Source organism: Pezoporus flaviventris, unplaced genomic scaffold (genome assembly GCF_033815535.1).
Source record: "Pezoporus flaviventris isolate CSIRO_AGI_PZ_B2104156 unplaced genomic scaffold, CSIRO_AGI_Pfla_v1 ptg000078l, whole genome shotgun sequence".
Lineage (NCBI taxonomy): Eukaryota > Metazoa > Chordata > Aves > Psittaciformes > Psittacidae > Pezoporus > Pezoporus flaviventris.
Window position 1 is genome coordinate 15,887,908 of NW_026892626.1, and position 20,449 is coordinate 15,908,356.

Genomic DNA, 20,449 nt, shown 5'->3' on the forward strand with positions numbered 1-20,449 from the left:
CTAAGAAACCCAAATGAAACCAGAAGATGGATGCTCAAATACAGCAGGGAATAACTGAAAGGGCACCCAGAGGGTTCCCAGCAGGACAAAGCCCAAAGCAAACCACCCAGGGAATGACAGCACCAATGGGATGCTGAAAGCTAGCCCAGCATTTCTGGGAGGGAGGATTTCATCCACTCCAACCATCTGTTCTAGAGGGGACGTCTACCAGACAGAGCACCCAAAGAGAGGTGAGGAAAGGGCTTTGTGCCAAAACTCCTCCTGCAGCCCAGCACCTACAGCCCTTGCTTCTCATAGGGAAGCTTTGCTGTTCCTAACCCCTCACTTCCTAAGCCCAGCAATACTCATCTTTGCTGTTCCCAAAGTGATCAGGCTGAAACACAACCTGTCAGGGGTTCCCATGTGCCATGAAAGCAGCAGGCTTCCTGCAACACAGAGCTGCAGTGCACGCACCACTGCAAGGGTAATTCCCAGTTTTCCTGCAGCACTGCCTATGCATCTAACAGGGTCTTAACCCAAGCAGTTTTTGTGATGATGGGCACAGCTTGGCTCTGGGTGCTTTGACAGCTGTTTGAGAACCACGGCCAGAAGCAAGGGGAGGTTCGGGCTGTCAGATGGGAACAGCAAAGCAAAGGCCACGTTTTGGAAGCTGAGCCACCCTCCCGTGGGGATAAAAGTCCTGAGCTCTTTCAAGGGGCAAGTTCAGTTCAGCCAAAGATCAGGGTGCCTGAGTCTTGTGCTACTCGCTAAAGCCCTGAGACTGAACATGGCTCTGGGCTTCCCACTGAGATCTCAGCAGTGAGATGGCTGCTGCATCCCATTACCCCACTTAGGGAGGGAGAAATGCTAAAAACACTTCACTGACTTGGTATGGAAAAGTGTATTTCTGTTGGGAGGTGCTGGCGGGTTACAGGGATGCTGGAGAACATGGGAACATCAGCCTTGTGCCTCCCTGCAGGCAGAAGGGCAGCCAGCTCCTGCAGGTCTTACTCAGATGCAAGTCTCCCTCTTCAGCCCCAGCCTCACTTGTCTGTGCAGCAGCTGCTCCAGCCAGCAGGAAAGAAGGATATTTGGGAAGTCCCCAAGGAATGGCTGCATCCCTGCACTGCACAAAGTGTCACCTTCCCTCCCAACAGCTGCCTGAACAGGCTCTATCAAATCAAAATCACCTGGATGCCCAGCACAGGGAGAGATCCCTTGGGAAATGCAGCACCAAGGCCTGTTGCAGCACAGGTCGAAACGTTTGACTGCAAAGGTTCAGAGAAGCTCTAGAGAGGGATACAGTGCAAAGACGGGCGACTCAGGGATCCCCCGGCAGCTGGATAATCCAAGAGGAGCTGGAGAAGGAAGGGGGGTGATGTGATAGGGTGGCTTTGCCCTGCAGTGACTATGTCAAGTGCTGTTTGAAGCAGGTCAGAACTGCTGGCGAGGCTGAGGGCCAAAGTGCATAGGCAAGTTGTGCTCCCGCCGAGCGTTGATCTGGGGGAAGTCAAAGTTCACCCTCATGTTGGGTAACGGGGGCACGTAGGGAGCGGGGACAGGGCGGATGTGGAGCGGGATGTTGTTGTACAGGGGGCGGACGGGAGGGAGCTGGAAAGGAGGGTGCATGAAGGGGTAAGGGCACATCCGGGGCTGATGGAGGTTCTGAGGAACAGGTCTGGGGATGACTTCAATCCTCTGGATTTTCTCCACGGGCTTTTCTACAGGAGGGCCGATCCGCTTGAAGCTGTTCTCTGCAGAGGGGGAGAGAGACAAGAACCAGTCACGCCACAAACCAGTCTTGCATTTGCAGGCAGCGTCCTCCATCCCTGCACGCTCCTTAAGCGCACTCTACAGCACCGCTGCTTGCCCCTTCCATGCTGCAGGCACAGCTTTCAGGTTTGGCTCCTTTCACCACACCACAAAGGTTTTGCTGCCCTTCAAGCCACTTGGCCAAGTGGAGAGGAGACAGGTGTGTGCATCCATCACAGCCGGCACCAAAGGAGCTGAGCACAAGCCTTGTGCCTCCCCACTGTCACAGCAAAAGCCTGTCGGCAGCAGCACTTTAAAGCCAGACAGGTTCCCAGGGTGATGGCTTGCACCCCTCTCTGCAGCAGTGTTTTGGGTGATGCTTGGTACAGCACAGACAGCCAGGCTGTGGGGAGAACCCAGTGAAGGTCCAGACTTGTCAGGAGCAGGGATCTAGGCTCTCCCGTTGCCCTCAGCTTGATGTCAAAGCACAGGTACAGACTGACTTACCTCCATTCTTCTTCCTCTGCTCCTCTTCGGCCTCTTTCTGAATCTCCTGGATTATCTTCTCATCGTCTTCCTAGAAATCACAGGAATACAAGAGTCCGTGGGTTAATTCCTGCTGCAGCAACCTGTCCTCTCAACGCTGCTTTTCTTTTCAGCACGTTTGCAGGAGGAAATAAAAGGTGAATGCAGCTGAATTGTCCTCATTTGGGGTTGACTTAGATTTAGCCCAAAGCAAGGCTGCGAAGGGGGACTGCAGCACAGAGCTAAGCCTCCTCTACAGAGTAGCACTAAGAGGCTTAAGATCAGTTTTCCTGGGAGCTCGGTGCTAAAATCCATTGCCTGGATGGAAACCAGAGGAGTGCAACCCAGCTCCTCCCATGTGAAGCATTGCTGAAGAGCTGTTAATCTTTTAAATGGCAACAGGCTATTAAATATTTACATTACCCTGGCACTTCCAGAGCTTTTGGCCCAACAGCTGGAATGAACACAACTTAAATCCTGGCTCTAGTAGCTAAACTACTGTGACGAGGCCATTTAGATCTTATCTGTAACTCTGAGGAGGGCATAAATCCCAATATGTTGCTTTAATGTCTATCTAGAGGTTATAAGAAGTATATTCAGACCCACTGCTCACCAAGAACACAAGGACAAGCAGAAGTGGAAAGCGTCGTTCTGCTTCTTGTCACCTTTGGCTGTCCCAACCCAAAGGAGCAGCCCAGAGCAAACAATGCAGAGGAGCTTCAGGTAGCTAAGAAGGATGGCATTTATGCCACCATTTACTAGGTCAAGGGATGCACAAAGTCCTGGAAGAAGACTGCAACTCCTGAGCTATTAACTGCCTGCTCCCAAGAAGAGGTGTGAAAAACGAGTTTCTTCACTGCACCACAGCATGCAACAGCTATCAAGGGTAACAAAGATCACACCCAACAACTCAAGAGACAACTCCCTTTCAGGGCCAGGCAGCAGATGCTTCTGCTGGCCATATGTGCAGCGATGGCAACAGAGGTCCCCCTGGTCTCTGCAGGGCTGCATCTGCTGCTTTGTGTCCATTGGGATGAAACATTACCTGGTGCTTTCAGAAAACAAATGGGAATAGCTAAGCTATTCCCCTATAAGGGACAGTGTCTGTGCTCTTAATGTTAGTTATTAGGGAAGAAGGCCAAGAACAGGAGCTGCTGCTGACACACAGCACCTGCAGCAGGCACTCGGATGCTCTGGTGCTAAGGAGCACTTAGCGCTTGCAAACCACCAGTGGAGCAGGAGGGAAACCCCAAGCACCCCACAACACACAAGACTCTGCCTCAGTTTATGCATCCTCATTTCAGCTCTGCCAAATCCCGTAAGTTTCTTCCTGAACACTCTTACTGTGGAAAATAGCCTCTATTTTAAAGAGTGCTGGAACTCAACTCAAAATACGCTTCATGTGTGTGGCTACACTGAAGTTATTTTAAGTCTAGCCAGCTTCCCAGTTCCAATCTCATGGTCCTGCACGTGTCTAGCATGGGCAGCTTGCTAAGATGTGCCCTTCTCTAGCCTCCAGATAAGGTTTCCCTGGGAGACTGAAGTTATCTTAATCTGCAGAAAACCATCCAACTCCATACTTGCCTCCCTCTTATTCCTCTGTGAGTCAACAGTTAAAATGAAGACGTTCCAGGACATGCTTTTTTCTTCCCCAAGCAGGCTGCTTCCATGGACTGTTAATTACAGCCTATCTATCTCCATAAAAACTGCTGAAGAATGGCTCTTCTGAGCCTATACAGAACTTCTAATTACACCCCAAGCTTCAGACTGTGATGCTCCCTGGCTGGAAAACAACGTGGGCACGCTCTGCACCAAGCACCAAACATCCTCTGCTCCTTCGCTGCCTGAGCAGCCTCTCAAAGGGTGGCCCAAAACTTCACTTTCTGTTGCCCTCAGAATGTATTTTGCAATGCTGTTGACAACGGAGAGAGCCACGTCTCCCATTTGATTGCCACTTACTGGAAAAGACTTACCTGAAAGCTTTTCTTTAGTTACAGGACAAGAAACACATCTTAAGCTCAACCGAACAAGATCACCCCCCGATCTCCATCCCTCACACAAAGGCATAAACCTCACCTTAAAGCCTCGAAACATGCAGAATTCCCCTCTAGCTTAAAAAGAAAAGCTTTAAGTCTGTAATTAACCCTCTGAAATGGTGCTTCCCAGGGACACCCCATCCTGATACCACCCCCTGTGATGCTGCAGCTCCTGCAAACGCCGCTGTTGATACCGGTCTGTCCTGGTTGACATCAGGGGAAGAGGACACATCAAATACAACAAGATCCTCCTGCAGCGAGGGCTACTCAACCCTCCCAGTTTAAACTGCAGCTGACCTCCACACTAATGAGGATCCACAAAGCCATGTGCCCCCAGGGCCGGAGAGCCAGCTGCACACACACCAAGGGGATGCAGGCTTCAATTACTGCAGCTCCCAGGGCAACAGGGAACTGCAGAACAGCAAAGGCCATCTGCCAGAGCTCCGAAACGATGTCTACCTTGCGAGGACAACATAAACCACATCACTTCAAACACAGTGGCCAGAGATCCACATCCCTTCTTGGTCTTCAAGAGGGGGTACACCTTACAGCACACCCCCTAGATGCAAAAAACATGCCAGGAACAGACCCAAATCAGGATGACAAGTTGCTGACCACTTCTGTGACTGTAAATCCCAGCAGAGATATAACAAACTACATAGAATCATAGCACGGTTTGGGTTGAAGGGACCTTAAAGCTCATCCAGCTCCACAGGCAGGGACACCTTCCACTAGAGCAGCTTGCTCCAAGCCCCTGTGTCCAACCCGGCCTTGAACACTGCCAGGGATGGGGCAGCCACAGCTTCTCTGGGCACCCTGTGCCAGTGCCTCAGCACCCTCACATGGAAGAACTTCCTTATATCCAACCTATTTGTCCCCTGTTTTGATTGAACCCATTACCCCTTGTTTTATCACCACAGCCCCCGATGAAGAGCTCCTCTCCAAGGACACCTTTGTTGCTTCTCTGCTGATAAAAATGTATTCTCACACTGGAAGGTTAAGAGGTATTTACATTCAATCCCACACACTGAATCTTGGCTTTGAATTTTTCTTTGCATCAGGATTCCTGAAGCACCAGTATCCATTAATACAGAAAGGGGAAAAATACCCTGCACAACGTGCACCTTCCTAGCCAAGCAGCTGACATTACACTTGGCAAGTGCTGGATACAGAGCTCAGGTCAATACCTGCAGTATTTAGGAAAGATCCACATCCCGAACGGAACAACACAAAAAGCAATGTGCACAGCAAGACAATTTTAGGGTATTTGTGAAGGAAAACTGGTGCCACAAGTTCTGCTTATTCCAGTTCGCATCAAAGAGAACCTATGAGAAGCAAAGACAGGGTTTTGATTCCACAGTAACCGGAGGGAGGTGACAGATTCATCTAGGGGTAAAGCATCCACACCAAAAAGCAAGCTTTCATTAGCACACTTAGGGATAGCTTTTGTGGTGAAAACCCCATTTAATGTCACATGGGGTGGAGGCTGCAGCACAAGCTCAAAAAGCCTCTTGTGTCCATTTGCCTGAGCAGCTTCAAGTCCCTTAATAAAGGATTAGATTATGATTCTAATAGCCCGTTCACTGGCTGCACGGATTGAAGGGACTGATCTTGTCATGTTAACAGTCATCTTCCTGTCAGCTGCCTTGCCTACAGCAACAAGGAAAGATAAAAGACTAAAAGCAACCCCCGAGCCCTGCTGGGTCTCAGCCTGCGTGGGTTTGGAGCAAGGATGTTACTTGCCTCTCCTCCTGAGAGAAAACACACAGGGCAATGCTAGAGCGTGGCCCTTCCCCATCCTCTGTTGCATCACGGGAGAAGGGAGGTGGCCAAGAGGAAAATGCAAAGGATCTGAGATGTATTCACCCTTCTTATCAGCAAACACGGCAGAAAGCAAACGTGGTTATGAAGAGCAGCTGCGTTTTAAAGTGGCAAAACAGGACCCTCCTTTGCTCCAAAGCTGATGGTGGAATGCTCTTTGCAGGAGCCATCCCCAGTCCTGCAGCCAAAACCTGCACTGCTCATCCCTGAGAGCCTGCCCTTAGGATCCCACACCCGCAAAAGGGTCTCGGCCCGGAGCAGGCTTTTCCTTTCATCCCTCTCCCATTGAATCCAGGGAATGCAGTGAGCAGGGAGCTAATCACAGCAGAAAGGGTGGCTCGGGTCTGTGGCTGGATTAGCTAAAGAGCTGGGCTGGGTTGCTAAGCGAGGCACCTTTTCATGGCCTGTTTCAACAATGCCGCATCCGGCATCCACGCAGGGCCCTGCACACACAGAGAAAGAGCTGCTGGAGAAACACACAGCCCATCAGAACAGGGAAATACAGCCGCAGAGGAGATAAAAGCTCTGCTAACCACACAGACACAACCTCCCCCAAATAAACCCTCCTCTGCCCTGAACAAACGTGCCATCCAGGGAGCTTCTGAAAGCTCTCCTTATCTGTAATTATGAAGTGTCAGAGGAAAGCTGCTGCCCGCCTCCTGAACCAGGGAAAACAAGGGACCTGGGAACTATTCCTGGGCTGCACAACCCCTCCCCTGTCTTCAGAAAGTGCCCCCCCCACCACCACCGTCTCCCCCTTTGTGGCTCTTTACAGCTTGCTTTTCTCCACGTACGTGTGGCTGCAGCCGTTCCTAATCAACCTGAACTGATTTCTTTCACGACGGAGGCTTCCAAAGGACTAAAGGGGTTTTATTTCAAATCATTCCCAGATCAGCTGCGGAGATCCTGAGCAAGAACAGGCATCGGCTGTCTCCGGCATGTTCCTCCTTGCAGCAGGAAGCAGGGGATAAAAGCAGGCTGTGTTGTAACTGGAACAGGGCATCCGCAGTGCTGCAGGAAAAGGGGGGCCAGGACGGGGATGAAGCACACGCTGGCGTTTAAGACATGCAGAGTTATTTTAGCAACAGGCATTCCCTATTGATGGCTTTCTGTGAACAGCCGGAATTAACTGTATGCTTATGATTAAGGCATTTTATAGGATGCTAAAAAAGAAGGGTTTAGGGGTGTTTTTCCGCCCTCCAAATCCTAAAGGCAGCGCTGTGTCCTTCATGCCTTACCTTAATGCATTTGAAGTTTTACACAGTCTTCGCTCACCATCTTCTTTTTATAATGCTAGAAGGAGGAGTAATTGCAAACACCTTATAACGATTAGTCTTCTGCTTTGAACTTTAACGATGGGCCTTTGGGAGTGTTTGAAGAGTTTACTGAAAACATCTTAAAGTTTAAAGCCAAAAAAAGCTGCTATGTAACACACTGATAGTCCAAAGAGGAGTATGAAACGAATACATACGAGAGCAGCACCTGGTTTACCAAACCAGGCAGAATGCATTAGTCAAACTGCACCACGGGATTTGTACATACCGGTTAAAACACATAGAGCTTTGCTATGGGTATTTTGAGAGGAGGGAAATCACAGCCCCGAGTCCCAGAGCCAATTCCCACTGCTCCATCCCGAGCTGTGTCTCCAGCAATATTGCATCAGCCCCTGCAGCAGCCAGCACCGTCTCAGTGAGCTGAGCCAAAGCGAGCACGGGCTTTGCAGGAGAGGAACATGAGGAGTTCTGGCCAAGTGAGAAGAGCTCCTGGCACGTGTTCATATCCTACAGGGGTGCAGGGCACGGATGAGCTCCAGAAGAAATGCAGTGATTAAGTGATTACTGCCTGCAACCCTGGATGCTGCTGACCGCAGCCCGATTGCAGCTCATCTCTGAGCTGGCAAATATTGCACCACTGCTTTTAAATCAGACTCCAGCCTCATGACAATGCAGGCACAGGATTTTAACTAACCTTTCATTATGGGAAATGTTGTCGGCTTTATTCTCTCAAGATCATTTGAGACAAAGACTTACAGATGCTGCAGCTCCTAGAGGACTGTCTTTAATCTGGTTTTAGCCCAAGTTAATGAATAGGTTCACTTATACTTTCGCAAGAATCATTTCAGCCTCAGAAAACGTTAAACCCTTGGAAAAGAACAAAGGTTCCCTACTTAAAAATGAATTTTGCTTTAAACAGTGGGGAGTGAGACCCAAACCAGATCCTTCGCAAAGGTATGAAGTCACCCAGGTCTGACAGAAAGCTCTAACATCAATGAAACGTGAGCAGACAAGACCGTGTTACCGTGACCATGGCACCGGTCTGCTGTGAAGATGGTTCTAAGTTAAGGCTGTACATAAGTCTATCAGAAATCAGAACAAAATCATCCTGTCACCCTCTGGAAGCCAGGTTTTGGTGCCCCCACATGTGCCCTCCCCATGCTGCAGCAGAACCTAATCCAGAGAGAGGAGTGGCTGCTCCTTAGTGATGGGCTGCAGTTTCGCAGGCAATGAGATAACGCATCTTCTCTGTACTCACATGTGTGGCTGCGAACGTGTGCAAGCTCAAGGCAGATATTCTCTTCCTATATATACAGCATCAGCTGTCTACTGGTTTCAACAGAATAGAAGAAATTGAGCCAAAAGAGGAAACAGAGGAGTTGAGTTGCAAGAAGATGCCAATGCAGCAGCCAGCAAAAATGGGATGGGGTAATCCCTTGGATGGACATTGTCCCTGACAAAGGACAAGCCATTCTCTCTATGGCCTCTTCCATATCCCCATGCCAAGACTCAAATTCATTCCCCCTCTTCACACCTACCACATTAATCCCAGTTTCCATGTCCCATTTGACAGATCACCCAGGCGGGACTGGGTTAGCGTCACTAAGCCCATCACAAAGGGGGATAACGCACACAGATCTCCATCACTTGAACCTTAGAAGCCAACGCTTGAGTTCCACATTATACTTTGCAGCGAGGAGAATCACCCAACTTCACCTCCCCAGCCTCCAGCACTCAATCAGCCAAAAGGAAAAGCAATAACAATGATAACTAATAAAGAGCAGTGCCAGCTCTTTGCTGACAGTGGGAAAGTTTCTTTGCCACAACATTGGTTCATTAGAGAGCTGGCAAGGGCCTGGTGACAGCGTCCTCTTTGTGCTGCCTCTTTATTTATTTAGTTTGAAGTACAGTATGGGTCTTTGGAGAGGCCTCATGTTTTCTCTGGCTCTGAACAAATGCCAGCACCCAGCACAATCAGCAGCCTGATGGGAACAAAGGATGCCAGCGCTGCCGAACCCTGAATCACATCCCGGTGGAAAACGAGGAGGAGTGGGGCAGGAATCTGAGGAGCGCATATCCAGGTGCCAAAAGCGCTACAGGGGTGTCTAGAAAGAGATGTCTGTGTTTAGTTTAACACCTCCCATTGATAGGATAATGCAGGGAATAAAGCAGGCAAGCAGAGGATTGGGAAGTTGCTTGCGACACTGCTGGGAAATCCCCAAGAGCCTGCAGACAGAAGGGAGAGATTTAGAGTGGCTTTTCCTTGCCTTTGTGCAAGCACAGGATTGTGCACATTCCCTGCAGAAAGAGAGGCTGGGAGCAGTCTGGCAACTGCAGCAGCCCGAGACAAAGAAGTGTTGGGAACAACAAAGCTCAGACGAGCCCTGGGAAGGCAGATCCACAATTCACATTGCTCTACGGCTTTGTTGACACCAGGAAATTCAACTCCTGTTCCTACCTACACTCCCGGGTTTCTGGTATTGAAGACCTCTACTTACAGAGACACTGCACTACTAAGTTTTCCCATGCTCGTCACAGCTACAAGCTGTATTAAGTTACTACAGCTTCCCTCAGAGCTCAGTCTATGCTTCGGTTCTCTCTCTGCAGCTGTTGACAACAGCCATGAGAACAGACCCAGCTCTAACTCCGCATTGTTGGCTTCCAGGCAGTTTTCTCCACGGGTCCATCTCTGCACAGGGATTTGCAGAGCCAGCAGCTGGATGATCTGGGCAGCAAAAAGACACAACCCCCCTCCTTGCCTCCAGATTCAAAGCTGTACCAAACAGCATCTCAGCTGCAAAATGAGTCCAAATAATCCCAATGCTGGCTACTGTGCCTGGTGCCAGCACACGCTCTCCACCAGCTCTTTCCACAAGCCCCTGAACAATGCTCAAAGCACTTCCAGCCAAACCCCTTGTCTAACAGGAGCTGTTTTTCCATACAGCAGCAACGCTCCCTTCCAAGTTGTGGTCAGATGTGCCTCTGTGCTGATGTAGGCTTCTCCAGTGTGTTTTTTAGCTGCCTTGGGAGAGGAAAAATGTTGGGCTGTCTAAAGCCAACCCTCTTCCTCTGGTGGAAAGCATGGACTTCAACACGCTGGCACGGAGCAGTAACTGGAATCAGGGTGAAAAAGCATTCACAAAAGTCCTGTTACTTACTGTGGGATCTGTCCAGAGCGAGCACTTGTCACAGTCATGGCAGGGAACACCGGGAGAGCGGAGGTGTTGGCAGAAGTGGTCGTACCCGTTAATGGCAACCCGGCAGAGGTAGCACATCTGAGCACCGCAGCGGCAGGACATGCGGTTGCAGCCCTCCGATTTAATGAGGCTGGTGCCACACTTGTGGCACTTTCGAATCCGGGCTGCTGTCATTTTCTCTTCTCTGCAATGCAAGAAGAGGGTGAAGAATGAGAGAAAGGGCGGTTGAAGCCATCAGCCCGCGTTAAAGCTGCTGTGATGCCATCCCAGCCATGCTTTAACCCCCCATCTCCAACCCCCTCCTCTTGCCTCCTACGCCATCCCCACAGCCCACCCGCTGTTCCAAGGAGGTCTGGGCTCAGCTCCACTTGGAGCCGACCCATGACAACTCAAGAACAAATGAAGTGAAAGAACGTCCATCACTGGCTGCATGCTGCAGACCCGAGCCTGGTTTCCATGTGAGCCAAAACACCGCAGCGCCGGGCTCTGGCTTGGGAGGAATTTAAGCTGGAAGTCAAAGGCCACACGGATGCTTGACTTGGCTGTGGAGAAACAGAGCCTGGGAGATAAAGCTCAGGAAAAGCAAACCCTTGGCTGTCATCTATGAGCTAGCTTTATGTTTGCCTGTTGCTCTGGCTACAAAGCTGCCACGACCATGGTTTTTCTTCTCCAAGCCTGGCTGCTACGCTCCAGATTTACTTGGTTTCTGTTAAATTTCAATCAGTAACTGGAAAATAATCCTGTCTTTCTCCACAGAGACTGGGCTTTCCCTCTTCCTCTTACAATTCCCTACGTGCATTTTCCAGAGGTTATTGCTTTAGGTTCAAGAAATGGGTTTTAACAGAGCACAAACAGGAATCCAGGACAAAGCACAGCCCTTGTCCCCAGGAGACGTCCTGGCAGCAGCACATGCTCCAGTGCAAGGGCTCAGCTTGTGGCAGTGCTATTTTGGCACAGAACTGGAGGAAAGCCTCAGTCCTTTAATTAAAAGACTTAAGAATATAAGCTGACATCCTAAGGGCCAATTTTCTGACCGCCGGAGATCACGTTTCAGTTTAATTCACAACCTACAAGTGAAATCTGATGACAGAAGAGTAAAAGGGCTGTGTTTTCATTGAGGGAAGCACAGCTCTCTGACTGTGCTGCTCTGACAGTGGGGAATGATCTTCCTTAGCCAGGCATCTCCACCCAGCTCCTTTAGAGGACCTGCAAACTCAACACGTGTTTGGGGGGTGACAGGGAGGTATTTTAGAGGAGGATCACAGCAGTGACCCAGGCACGGCCCCACAGCCAGCTCCATCAGCACAGCTGGAGGAAGAGGGAACGGTGAAGTGGGAACATCAGCCCTGCAGCTACCCAAAGCTCCCATGCACTTACACCTGGCGTGACCTGCACCCAGGCATTTGGAGATGTGCTAAGAATAGAGATGGTGGGGGGGAAAACCCCCACTTGAGACTGACTTTCTGAGCTGCAGCTGCTCTTCCCTCCGCTCCTCAAACAGGATGCTGCTGCTGCAGATATTTTTTGGGAAGCTTTGAGCAAGGCAGGAAGTTTGGCCTGAGCTCCAGCAGCGCTTCCCTTTCCTTACACAGCGCTTCAAAAGGAAGCTTTTATTGTATCAGGCAATGAGACTCATCTCTCCCCAGCAACGTGCTGCTAAAGGTTTTCCAACTGGTGTTTCTCCTTATTAGGGACACGACAACTCGCTCCTCCTCAGTCCTCTTTCCTACAGGGAAAGGAGTGGCAGGGAAAAGGAGTCACATCAAACGTGTAAAGGTTTCGTTCTGAATTAGGGATTGCGGGATGAGCAAGCAACAGTCATTCAGCCTCCCAGTGGTGAGGCTTTCCAACCCCTACTCATGCCAGACAGCCTCTAAATCAGAAAGGATTAGGCAATGTGGGCAAGTCCCGCTTGACTGCTCCATCCCTTAGCCCCTAAAGGCAGAGGATTTTGTCGTTTCCTGTAGCAATGAGAGCGATCAAACTTCAATAGATTCTAGGGAAGCACTCGGGATTTACACCTGAAAACATGGCTCCGTTCTGTAACAATCCTTACCAACCAGCCAGAAACAGAGGCAAGCTTCTGTAAGAAAAACACATCTCCTCCCACAGAGCCAGAAAGCAGGAGCTGAGCAATCCACACATCATCTCCTCTCAGGAATCTCAAAGGGCAATCACAACTTACTGTGACTCAATACACTTCTTTCCCTCCGTGCAACATCTCCCTTCTCCCCCTGAAGCAACACTAATGGGGTTTTCTCACCTCTGAGGACTAAGAGACACTGGGCTAAGCCAGAGGAGCAGGCTGGTCTGGTGACAGCTCTCCCACGTTCTCTCATTACCTGCTGGATCCACTGCCAAGTATATTCCACAGAAAGAAATCCTATCCTGGGAGCCTTCTGACTCCTTGGCTTTGACATCCCTAGGACCTCCCTGATGGAAGGACACCCAGCAGAACTTGAGGGCCTCTGCCAGCTACAAGAACAGAGGGGTTTCTCACCCCCTCCGCACCAGAGTGTACTGGGGGTTCATCCACCCTTGGTTTTTGCTTGGTTGTGGAGTTTACTTACACAGATGTCCTGTACTTGATTTCATCCTTCTCAGCCAGCTGCTCGCAGGTGAGGTTCATGTGCTCCTTCCACAGCACTTGGCAATTCCGACATGTTTCCTGACGAGGATAACAAGCATTAAAGGAAGAGAAGACCCAGCCCACCATTAACAGCATTAGGAACTGGGAAAATTCCACTCTCTTCCCCCACCAAGCTACAGGATATCAGGGGAGGATGGGGCTGACAGTTTGCTATAGAGGTCTGTTCTCCACCAGGGACCAGAGAAAGTCCATCAAATAATGGGAGCCAAGGGTTTTGCCAAGGCACAAGCACATAGGTACAATGTAAGTCCATTCAGTTCACCTAAAACCCATGGAATTGCTCCCAATTTCACCAGCTACTTCCAAAAGGTGACTGCAAAGACAAAACCATGCTGCTAAAGGACATCAAGTTCATTGTTTCCTGACCAAAATCCTTCACCTTCATTTAAAGAGCTTTAGCTGAGCAGGTGATGGAAACCTTGCAGCTGCATCAAAACCTCTGCTTCACCATGCACACAAGCAAAGTAACCATATTATGCTTTGTAAACCCCCCCAAATAAAGCACTGTACAGAAGTAAACAGCTTTAAAAGGCAGGATGTGGACAAACGTCCATAAACAGAGGTGGAATATGAACAAATATGTACAAGTTTAACCAGAATTGCTGAACTAAGCTTACAGCAAGGGACTGAATTCCCCTGTTCTTGTAAACTCTTTAGCAACAAGGCTCTAATCCAGGACTGGTAAAGCTGTGTGGAACAGGAGGGCTGGGGAGGCACTATTGGCAAGGGGACTTGGCCTAACACTGGGGAGAAGCTGGTTTGTTCTGTTGGCTGGCCAAAGAAAACATCATTTTGTTTTGGGTCAAACAAGAGATTTTTTTTTTTCCCTTTTAATTTGAGGAAGATTAAAAAACATCCAGATCAAACTTGGAAGAAAGTACACAGTTCACAATCCAACTGTTTCATCTCCACGATGGCTGGGGCTCAGGCTTTTCAATCCAACTTTCTCTCCCCCTTGGCAGGGAAACCCATCTGGTTGTGGAGCATCCTCTTCCCTTCCACACCAGAGTGTCCCAAAAGAGCTCTGCTCACACTATTACTGAAAGCTAATGTCTGCAGACACAGATCTTACTTGATTGCATGACCTTCATTTTTACTTTAATGAAGAAATTGGGTGCTTGTATGAGATAGAAGTAACTGCTTAAAGACACACGTAGGCAGCCACACTCTTTTGATCGTGAATTGGACAAACAGGATGAAGACTAAAGCTTCCAAGGAAGCCACCCCTAGGAGATGGTGCACAATGCTGCCTTGTTTGTAGTTGTGCTCGCTGGGAGATGTGTAAGAGCTTGTGCTTTCATTTGCAGAATTAAAGGCTCCTCATCCTGGCTGGTAAACTGGACACATCTGCAGACTGCAGGGTAAAGGCTATAGTAAGACAAGAGCCAAGTGTGTGACTGTGTCCTGAAAGCTCAGCAGAGGATTTTGGGATCACTCACCCTGCAAACACACCCTTTGGCAGGCCAGCACTAGCTTCAAGGGGCAGTAAACACCTTAGTCCTATTGAGCCTCATAAATCATACATCATACCCTGTGTTTTCCTGCTAAAGCTGTTAAAACAGGCACCATTTTGTGTGTGCTGTTGGCAGGTCACATCTGGCTGTTATCAGCACGGGAGGATCAGACCTGGAGCTGCTCATGCACCTCAATGAGGACCCACCTTCCCCTTTCACTCTCAACACCTGGCCACATGCCATTCCAAGATCAAAAGTGCTGTAAGGCTTTGGGTAAGGTTTACATCCATCAAGGGTTAAACCCAGCCCTTGGAGCCCTGCTACACAGACCCACGTTCACATGCCAGCAACAAAGACTGAACAGCTTTTTGCCAGAAGGGTTGGCACACATTCCAGCCAGGAGCCTACTATTCCCAATTACTGAACTCCAGGAGCCTCCTTCGCTGCTGAACTAGAAACGATGCCCTTTGGAAGCAGATGGTGCCACTTAAGACTTTCTTACCAAGCCATTCCCTTTGCCTTTTGCTACTGCCACCACCCTTTGCTTTGCCCGCTGCAGCAGCAAGCACAATGCTCTCCCTTGAGCTAAGGCTGCTGTCAGTTGCCAAACAGTTGTCTCCTGCACTCAGGAAAAGGGATTTCAGTGCAGGCAAGGAGAGAGGGAAGAGGCACGGCAATGCAGACTCCCAGACGCGATGGGATGGTGTGAGATAGCAGGTATCCGGTTCTCCCTGTTACTGTGACTCCTGCACAGCAAGTGTCACAGCAGCTGTGCACATTCCTGGGATCCTTTCCAAGATATGCTGGCCACGAGGAGCTGCAAAGCCCACAACAGGCAGCTCTGCCTGTTCCAATGCACCCCATGGAGATGTCCCCATGGCTTCCCAACTCCGAGCATCACTTGGTGCTGCCTCTGACCAAGCCACATCCCCTCCAGAGCAGAGGAATGGACAATACATGTGCCATGAGCACAACAAAATGCCACTTCTCCCCTTGTTCTGCCCAAGACAATGGCACATTGTTGGCACTTACAGGAAGCTGTGTTGGACCCCTCCACACAAAAGCAGGGAGGAAGCCCGTGGATCAAAGGCTGCAACGCTATAACCAAGGTCACAGCTCTCCTCCACGAACAGGAAAGTGACTTTAATTTTCACTCCCAGTCAAATCCACCCCACTTCACCTGAGGAGGGTTTTGCACATCTCACATGTGACCACTGGGATCTCTACAATTTCCAAAGGGCTTCTTTTGTTTCAGAAACAGCTTTTCATCTGATAAAGAAACACACTCTGCCATTACCATATTCATTGACCTGAACACACAGCAAGGACAGCTGACTGCTTGCAAGCAGTTTAGATTATTTGTATTGTAAGAGCAGCACTCGGCACTAGGACTGGCTACTCCAATGTAAGGCAGTGCCTTAAACCAGCACAAAGAGGGAATGAGCCCTGAAATCATCTACTCCAAGTGTAGCAGCCACAAAACAAGTCAAGTACAACAAAATAAACCCTCTGCCCAAGTTCTTCAGCACCTTGTCCATTAGCAAACCCTGGTCTAATGACTGGGGAAAGCATGGTTTAGTTTTAACAGCTTTCCAGCTAAATTCACCAGGTCTGGATGGTGGGAATTCTGTGTGTTTCTCCTGCCTTTCCCCAACCTCACAGGCAGGTACAGCTAATCATAGATTGGTTTGGAAAGGACCTCAAGATCATCCAGTTCCAACCCCCTGCCATGGGCAGGGACACCTCACACTAAATTATCTCACCCAAGGCTTCGTCCAGCCTGGCCTTGAAACCTGCCAGGGATGGAGCATTCACAACTTCCCTGGGCAACCCATTCCAGTGCCTCACCACCCTAACAGGAAAGAACTTCTTCCTTATATCCAATCTAGAATGTATATATATATATACCCAATCTAATTTATGTATTTCTCTCCAATCCAATGCAGCTCATGCTTTTGGGGCAAGGGGCGGTGTTCTTGCACCAGAGCCTTGGCATCAGCAAAGGGCTCCAAACCAGGCACGGATGCAGGAGATGAAGTATCTGCTGCCTGTTACATCTGCCCGAGCTTGGCAGGCAGCCTGGGACAGTCCATTAATGCACCGTGCTGGAACAGCAGAGGATGTGATGGAGAGGGTGTTTAATCGCACACTGTAATCTCCTCACTGTACATCTGTTAGAGGTAGTGGCTCCGTTTCCTCTCGCTGGCCGCCAGGAAGCAGCCGGGATTAACACAAACATGTTTGGGTTCAGGAGGATCCTTTGTTCTCAGGGTCAGCAGTGCGGATACGCAGCTTTCTGTGCTCAGGGCCAGCCTGGCTAAGGGTGGCCAGTTTGCTTTTAGCAAGGGCAGCACAATACTTAAACATCCTTGTTCATTGTCCCAGCACCTCAGGAAGGCAGAAGGGAAGGTTTTATGTGAAGCTACCACCTTCCTCAGCGCTTCCACTGTACCTGCAATGGATGCTACAGGTTTTAGAACACAGCTTAAACATCTTTCACTCTGCTAAACAACTCTCCAAGGTCCAGCCCATACATCAAGGAGGGGAAACCAGACCAAACCCAAAGCACAAGTTATCAACTGCTCCTTGCCAGTCTTCATGTCCTTTTGGATGCTGTACACATTGTACATCATAGAATCCCAGCCTGGTTTGGGTTGGAAGGGACCTTAAAGCTCACCTGGTTCCCACCCCTGCCACAAGCAGGGACACCTTCCACTAGAGCAGGTTGGTCTAAGCCCTGTTCAACCCAGCCTTGAACACTGCCAGGGTTGGGGCAGCCACAGCTTCTCTGGGCACTGCACCACCCTCATAGTGAAGAACTTCCTAATAACTAATCTAAATCAGTTTAAGGCCACCATCCCTTGTCCTTTCACTATGTGCCATGTAAAAAGCTCCTCTCCTGCTTCCCTGTAGGCCAGTTTTCCTGCTTTCAACCCAAAGAAACGCCACATGGACAAACCCATCGGATGATGCACACGGATCACAGCCCGCCTGCCCACAGCACTTCCCCAGGAGCTCGCACTCAGCCCTTTACTGACTGAGCAAAACACAAAGGCAGGCAAAGGGAGGCGGTGGCAGTGGTGGTGGTGGTGGTGGGGAAGCTCAACTTAAAAACGACAGGCAGCGGCTCAGGCTGTCGTCACCGCCCTCCAGCTCGCAGCGGTGGCTCTGAGAGCCTGCCGTGGCTCTCCATATGCTGGTTAATGAAATCCTTGTGCCGTGCGACTCCCTGCATCCCCCAGGAAGGGGGGGATGCGCGCTCCAGCGGTCTCTGCCGATTGCACGCCCGGGGTTTGCTGCTGCGCTCCCTGCTAGGAGTGAGGGGAAGGTAAAACACGCTGCACATCCCTCCGATGCGGGCTGGGGACTGAGCCCCAGTGATTGATTCTCTGCTTCTTCCCGCTTTTAGGCACACAATAGCGCAAGCTAACCTCAAACAGGCCAAGTTTTACCCAAAAGCAGATGTGAATGCAACGGTCTTAGGATATCACCTCAGGGCCAGTCCATACTGCGCTGGTTTAATTAAAGGGCTGCAATTCCCAAGCAGATGAGTTAATGGGAAAACAAAGAACCACGCAGCCTTCCTCCCCCCAGAGCCTCCACTGTCCCTAAAGCTGCGCTGACCTTCACTAAAAATGGATGCAGAAGTAGCTGAATGAATACAACCTTTAAGCACGGATAAGCTCTCATGGGCAAACCGCCTTCGGGGCTGCTTCTGGGATTTCCTATACATTAGGCGGGGATAAAGAGGCTATAATCCAGCCCAAGACAATTCATATTGATGAAACACCCCCTTTAGAGATGTGCAAACATCCATGCAAGGAAAAGGGACCCCAGTACACCCAGTACAGAGAGCTCCTTCCAGCAGGAACTGCTGCAGCAGCTCTCTGATCCCAGAGCCACCACCATCGCTGCATGCAACGGGTGAGATGGGCAGCAGATACCAACTCCAAGCACATGGAAACCAACACAGCATGGAAAACCGAACACTGTGCCTTGGATGGGTGGTGGGAGGACAGCCCTTGGAGCCACGGGGGGTTTGGAGCTCCCCCCGGAGCTGCGCTGGGTCCCCGGATGGGATGTTCCTGGGCAGGGCCGCCGCTCAGCGGCTGCTGGCCACAGCGCAGCTCCTGGCCCTGGGACAGAAAGGAGGAGACCGTGATTTATTCTGGGAGGGGAGAGGCTGCAGGAAGACATAAAGCAAAGGGAGAAGCCTTGGATGAGGCGGTAAGAACATGCCAGGGCGTAAACTTAGAGCACTATGAGTGATGGAGAGTGAAAAGCTCGATGAGAAAAACACGCGTTCGTATCCAACAGCTGAGGGGTGGTTAAAGCTTTAATGGCCATATATTAAACCCCTGAAAACATGACTTCAACCAATGCTTCCTGTTTCGCATGCCCTTATTAAATCAAGCACGTTGTACTCCCTTCCCCACCTTTAAGATGCTCTTTTGCTTCCAGGAACATGCTGGCAGGCCGGTTCCACAGAGGTTTGGGTCATCTGCATTAGCATCTTAGAACCAGAAACATGGGGTAACTCGCACCCCATGCTTGCCTAGGTCAGTAGCACCCTCTATAACCTGGCAGTTCCTGAAACACATCCATCAACCCAAAGCAAGCTTTTCCCCTCCCCAGAGCTTGACTTTAAAAGGCCAGATCAGCTGCTGGTTGGGCGCAGTGGTTAGAGACCCATAGAGCAAAAATATCTGCAGCTTCACACAAGTGCTGCTCAGCATCAGTATCACCCTAGGGCTGCTCAGAGGTGGAAACCACACCAGGCACACGAAATTGCTCACTGAGCTCATGCTCGTGTACTGCAGTGTCATTGGAGTAAGAGAAACAGTGAGAAGGAGGAGCATGATTTAATTTGAATTTGTACAAAACTTTAAAGTTTGGTTTTTTTTCCCCATTATCTGGGATGCTTTCAAAGTACTTTTGTTTCAAACCTACTTCCTCTCCAGCTCCAGAGCGGTGAGGAGCACATCACAAGCTGCAGGTTGGCTGCATAAAGAAGCAACTGGAGTACTCGCATCACACATTCACCACAGCAGGATCCCTTCCTTGAGCTGAGGAACAAGTGTTTCTCATAAGAATAAGCTTTTCCCCCTAAAATGGCATTTATCAGAAGCTAGTCCCCTGCCCTGGGGGGACTGATACCACACACAGCATCTCTGGGTATGGCCAAGGTGAGCTGCCTTTGTGACCTACCCAGAGGTGGTCACCCCCCATCCTGCAGTGCAAGTAGAGGAAACCACCTCTTGGTCCCTTTATAAAGGCAGGTTTCATCCAGACACACTGAAGATGCCTAAATCTATACACCTGAGGTCATATTGCTCCTTTCCAGGGCAGAAAGTTAAAAGGAGCTCGGTCCCTGCTACTGAAAACCTATCTGTAGTTGTTAACCACAGTTTTCAGCTCTATTGGACTGATTGCAGACAGCAGCTCCGTGCCTTCACCGATGTAAATAACAATACTAGCAGATTAGTTCAAAGCACTCAGCAGCTGACCCTCCCACCTCTCCCCTCAGTGCAGATTGCCTTACCCCATTCAGCAGAGGAGATCCAAGGTTATCCATTTAATCCTACAATCTCACACAAAAAGGGATGCTGAAACTCTAAGTGATGAAATCTAGCAGGGCTAAATAACAGGAGTAGTAATTGTGGAACTGGGAGAAGCAAAAGAGACCTTAGGAGAGGAAGAGATGCAGGTTTCAAGACAAGGAGCCTGATTCTTAAAGGATAACTGGGGAAGGTCAAAGGGC

At 49.9% G+C, this 20,449-nt stretch overlaps 1 protein-coding gene across 5 annotated transcripts in view; it reads right to left on the minus strand.

Annotated features, from left to right (window-relative positions):
• Positions 1-979: 979 nt before the first annotated feature.
• RNF216 (ring finger protein 216) overlaps positions 980-20,449 on the minus strand; it is a 77,654-nt gene continuing 58,184 nt past the window's right edge. For all 5 annotated transcript variants that reach the window (XM_061473778.1, XM_061473781.1, XM_061473779.1 and 2 more), the window contains exons 14-17: positions 13,155-13,252; positions 10,546-10,768; positions 2,239-2,308; positions 980-1,733 (exon numbers count right to left, since the gene is read on the minus strand). In XM_061473778.1, coding sequence (XP_061329762.1) covers positions 1,414-1,733; positions 2,239-2,308; positions 10,546-10,768; positions 13,155-13,252 — 711 coding nt within the window. In that variant the 3' untranslated portion in view covers positions 980-1,413. The remainder of the gene's footprint in view (positions 1,734-2,238; positions 2,309-10,545; positions 10,769-13,154; positions 13,253-20,449) is intronic.